Below are 4,774 nucleotides of genomic sequence, written 5' to 3' on the forward strand. Positions count from 1 at the left end.
TCTTCTTCTTCTTCTTTTTCTTCTTCTTCTTCTGGGAGCCAAAATAGAGTCCTTTCCTTGGTTTGGATTTAGGGAGGCAATTTGTGACGATTAGCCACTTTCCTGCGTGTCCTTGCCCTCCCAGTCACCACCCGCGTGGTGTAGCAGTTAAGCGTGGTGGACTCTACTCCAGAGAACCGGGTTTGATTCCCCGCTCCTCCACGTAAATGCTGGGCTGTATCAATAGGAGTATAGTGTCAAGATCACTCTACTGCCGGATATGTGACGTGGCTGGCAGCTGCTGGTAACCATGCCTGCAATCTTCAATTTTCAGAGTCTACTCACAGTAATCTTGCTCCTTGTATGTACCTGTGCATACATAAGATCCTTGGCTCCCAAATTACTGGATAACAATCAAACTGGATTACTGGGTATATTCTGGAAGTGTGCCAGGATTGGTGAATGGAAGAGCCCTTATGTTGCTGTGTGCTGTATAGCAATGGCCTTCAGTATTCTGTTTATACAGTAACAGTTGTGGAAAAAAAAATCTGGAAAATGTCTGCAGTAAAACTACAACGGAATAAAAGACCCTGGGAAACCGAAAAAGTATTCTACACCTTAATTACCCACTGGACAATACAAAATTATGACAAGTTCCATATTTTCTGTTATAGAAGAGAGGTGCATTAATTTGTAATATTTCATTTATTAACAGTCATGTTTGTAGATTTTCCATATTCTTTCATGTGGATTGTATTATGAATTTCAATGGAGATTTTTAACATGCATGGCTAGTGTCAAGATTGAGGGATGTAATTGTACCTCTTGATTCTGCATTGGTTGGACCTCACCTGGAATATTGTGTGCAGTTCTGGGCACCACAATTCAGGAAGGATATTGACAAGCTGGAACGGGTTCAGAGGAGGGCAACCAAAATGGTCAAAGGTCTGGAATCCATGCCTTACAAGGAGAGACTTAGAGAGCTGGGGATGTTTGGTTTGGTGAAGAGAAGGTTAACAGGTGACATGATAGCCATGTTTACATATTTGAAGGGAATGTCATGTTGGTGAGGGAGCAAGCTTGTTTCTTGCTACTCCAAAGACTAGAACCAGGAGTAATGGGTTCAAGGAGAAGGAAAAGAGATGCCACCTAAACCTCAGGAAGAACATCCTGACCATCAAGGCCAGAGGTGGGATCCAGCAGGTTCTCACAGGTTCCCGAGAGTAGGTTACTAATTATCGGTGTGTGCCGAGAGGGGGTTACTAATTGGTGATTTTGCCCCTTGATTTTTGCCTTAGTTACACCCCTCCTCTCAGCAGTAGCGCGCAGAACTTGAAGCAGTCTAGCAGGAGGTGCACCAGTGTACGTGGCAGCCTGCGCCTGCGTGCATTCGTTTCCCGCCCAAGGACCGGCACAGTGGCTGCGTCCTTGCCATAGCCCCACCCAGAAATGACCCACCCCCAGAATGCCTGGCCATGCCCCCGTCGTGCCCCGCCCAGCCCCATTGGCGCTACGCCACAGTTTGAATCCCACCACCATGGGAACCTGTTACTAAAATGTTTGGATCCCACCACTGATCATGGCTGTTGGACAGTGGAATTCACTGCCTCGGAGTGTGGTGGAGTCTCCTTTTTTGGAGATTTTTAAAGAGAGGCTGGATGGTCACCTGACAGGAGTTCTTTGACCAGAGGTGGGATCCAGCAGGTTCTCACCAGTTCCTGAGAGTGGGTTACTAATTATTTGTGTGTGCCGAGAGGGGGTTACTAATTGGGTCGGCTTTCCCAACTCCACGCCCTTGACTCCCCGAGAGGCATCCTGCCTTTGAGCGTGAAGGTTCCATATAGCAATTGCGACTAATAATGTAACTCCCTGAACTGGGTTAATCCCTTTCAGGTCCTGCAATTCATTGATTCTCAGCCTTTCGTACCTTTTATCTCGCCAGTCTCTATCAAAGAACCTGTGTGTTTCACCATTGCTTGTTTCATATTTGTGAGTTTGGGCATTTTCTATAGTGTGATAATGATTTAGAAATGACCTGGGGCAAAAAAAAAATGGGGGGGGTCGTGGTGGGGTGGCTGTGCAGGGGGGGGGGCTTCCAACCCAGGTTTTGCTCAGGGCTCAGGTTTGCCGAGGTACGCCTCTGCCCCCTTTGCTGATGGGGGGCTGGCGAGGGAACCTGTTACTAAAATTTTTGGATCCCACCACTGGCTTTGACCATGTGTTCCTGCATGGCAGGGGTATTGGGCTTGATGGCCCTTGAGGTCTCTTCCAACCTTGTGGTTCTATGTTCTTATTGTGCGAATCCAGCAGGGCTCAAAGTCCAGGGGACTGAATTTTAAAGCCCGCTTCTGTCGAAGCCAGCAGTGTGTTTTACTAGTCTGAGGAAAGCTGACAAACTATTTCACTGTGGCATTTTCCGAATCACCAAAGGCGGTTCTGCATTGGATTGTGTGCCACAAATCTCGGATATGGAAGGGGAAACTCCCAGAGATCGGAATGTCGGCTCAAACAGCATGTTGGGAAATGCACCGAGTGAGTTATTAACACTACAGCCAGTTATTTATTGACTTTCCCCTTGCTTCTGGCCAGGAGATCGAGATATATTGCCTTTCTGTGGCCAGCTGCCTCCGACCAAGTACCTAATGAGGACGAGAGAGAGAGTTACAGCAAACCAGCGGCAATAAAGCACATGATTTTTAATCAACAATGCCACCAGTGAGACAAAGGAAGAACGATAAAAGGCCTGATTCGGCTTAGCAAGTTGAATACCACCACCTCCCCAAGAGCACAAACCTGTGGAGAGCTAGCGTGGCCCGTGCCATAAACAAGGATGATGTATGGTCTTGGTGGCATGGCTTCGGGATACACCTGTCAAAAGGAGACTAAGAACAGGATGTCCACTTGATGATTCTCCTTCAGGTTGCCAGCTCTGCCTTTAAAAAAACTCATTCAGGTTTGGGGTTCATGCCTGGAAAGAGAAGAATTTGAGGAAAGGAGGGAGTTCTGAGAGGATTTGAGGCCAAAGGCCTATTATGTGTGGAGTGCTTTGCTCAGGACTCTTCACTGCACAGTGCTGGAGGAAGAAGAAGAAGAAGAAGAAGAAGAAGAAGAAGAAGAAGAAGAAGAAGAAGAAGAAGAAGAAGAAGAAGAAGAAGAAGAAGAAGAAGAAGAAGAAGAAGAAGAAGAAGAAGAAGAAGAAGAAGAAGAGAAGAGGAGGAGGAGGAGGAGGAGGAGGAGGAGGAGGAGTTCGGATTTATATCCCCCCTTTCTCTCCTGCAGGAGACTCAAAGGGGCTTACAATCTCCTTGCCCTTCCCCTCACAACAAACACCCTGTGAGGTAGGTGGGGCTGAGAGAGCTCCCAGAAGCTGTGACTAGCCCAAGGTCACCCAGCTGGCATGTGTGGGAGTGCACAGGCTAATCTGAATTCCCCAGATAAGCCTCCACAGCTCAGGCAGCAGAGCTGGGAATCAAACCCGGTTCCTCCAGATTAGATACACGAGCTCTTAACCTCCTACGCCACTGCTGCTCTCTGATGTCAGATTCCCATTCATTGGAATCAGATTTTATCATGATAATAGAAGGCAGCGGTAAATCCAATGAAATTTATTGATTCATTACGAGATGTGATTTATAGCCCTTCGTTTTAAAAAAAATCTGGAGATCAAATTAGACTTGATTGAAGATTATGCATTTTCCTGTCTAAAGAGGGGCTTTCTGTTTGACCTAAGAGTCAAGTTGTCGCTGACTCAAAAGTCACTGGCACTAGCTGTGGAGAAACGTCGCACTGACCTGATTTCCAGTAATCCATCCTGAGATCAGCCAGCGCGGACTTGCATGAGAAATGCCTTCCAGCAGCTTTTCTCAGAAATATGTCAGGCCTCAAGAGCATGTCAAGAGCATGTCAAGAGCAGCAGTGGCGTAATGGCTAAGAGCAGGTGCACTCTGATCTGGAGGAACCGGGTTTGATTCCCAGCTCTGCCGCCTGAGCTGTGGAGGGTTATCTGGGGAATTCAGATTAGCCTGGGCACTCCCACACACGCCAGCTGGGTGACCTTGGGCTAGTCACAGCTTTCCGGAGCTCTCTCAGCCCCACCTCCCTCACAGGGTGCTTGTTGTGAGCGAGGGGGAAGGGCAAGGAGATTGTCAGCCCCTTTGAGTCTCCTACAGGAGAGAAAGGGGGATATAAATCCAAACTCTCTTCTTCTTCTCCCTGCTGGTATTTGCAAGCGTCTGTCACACTTCAGTTACTAAGGGGTTAAACTGTCTGCGTGTAAATAAGCTGATGAGGTCATTGTTTTATGACCTGACTTATTGATTATGCATTGGTCAGTCAGGCTACCATTGCTCACATGTTAGTAAGCTAATACGTATTCCTGATGTCGGCGGAAAGTTCTCAACCTGGGGTCGGACCTTTGGGTCAAATGAATCTACCACTTTCACAGGGGGGGGCTCTTTCCAAGACTCTCTGCATCAGGGTTCTCCATCTGTAAAATGGATAAATGTTAGGGTTGGGGGTCACCACAACATGAGGAACTGTATTAAAGGGTTGCAGCATTAGGAAGGTTGAGAACCACTGATCTCATGTTATAAAGTCACCTCTTTTCTTTGTTCACTGCACATGTTCAGAGCCACGAGGCGACATAACAGATAGAAAGCAAGATGTAGTCCTAGATTGTGATTTCTACTGTAAATATGTAACAGAGCAGTATAGCATTTGTTGTTTTATTCCACGTAACCCTTCCATTAAGCTAGTGAACTATTTTTTTAATACAAAAAGCGACTCAAAAGTATCT

General features: G+C 46.9%; 1 protein-coding gene across 1 annotated transcript; it reads left to right on the plus strand.

The window, feature by feature from the left end:
• Positions 1–261: 261 nt before the first annotated feature.
• Positions 262–738, plus strand: LOC125427158 (protein kish-A-like). Its single transcript, XM_048486260.1, has one exon. It carries the CDS (start codon positions 290–292, stop codon positions 506–508), a length of 219 nt encoding a protein of 72 aa, XP_048342217.1. The 5' UTR covers positions 262–289; the 3' UTR covers positions 509–738.
• Positions 739–4,774: the final 4,036 nt, after the last annotated feature.

Source organism: Sphaerodactylus townsendi, linkage group LG02 (assembly GCF_021028975.2).
Source record: "Sphaerodactylus townsendi isolate TG3544 linkage group LG02, MPM_Stown_v2.3, whole genome shotgun sequence".
Lineage (NCBI taxonomy): Eukaryota > Metazoa > Chordata > Lepidosauria > Squamata > Sphaerodactylidae > Sphaerodactylus > Sphaerodactylus townsendi.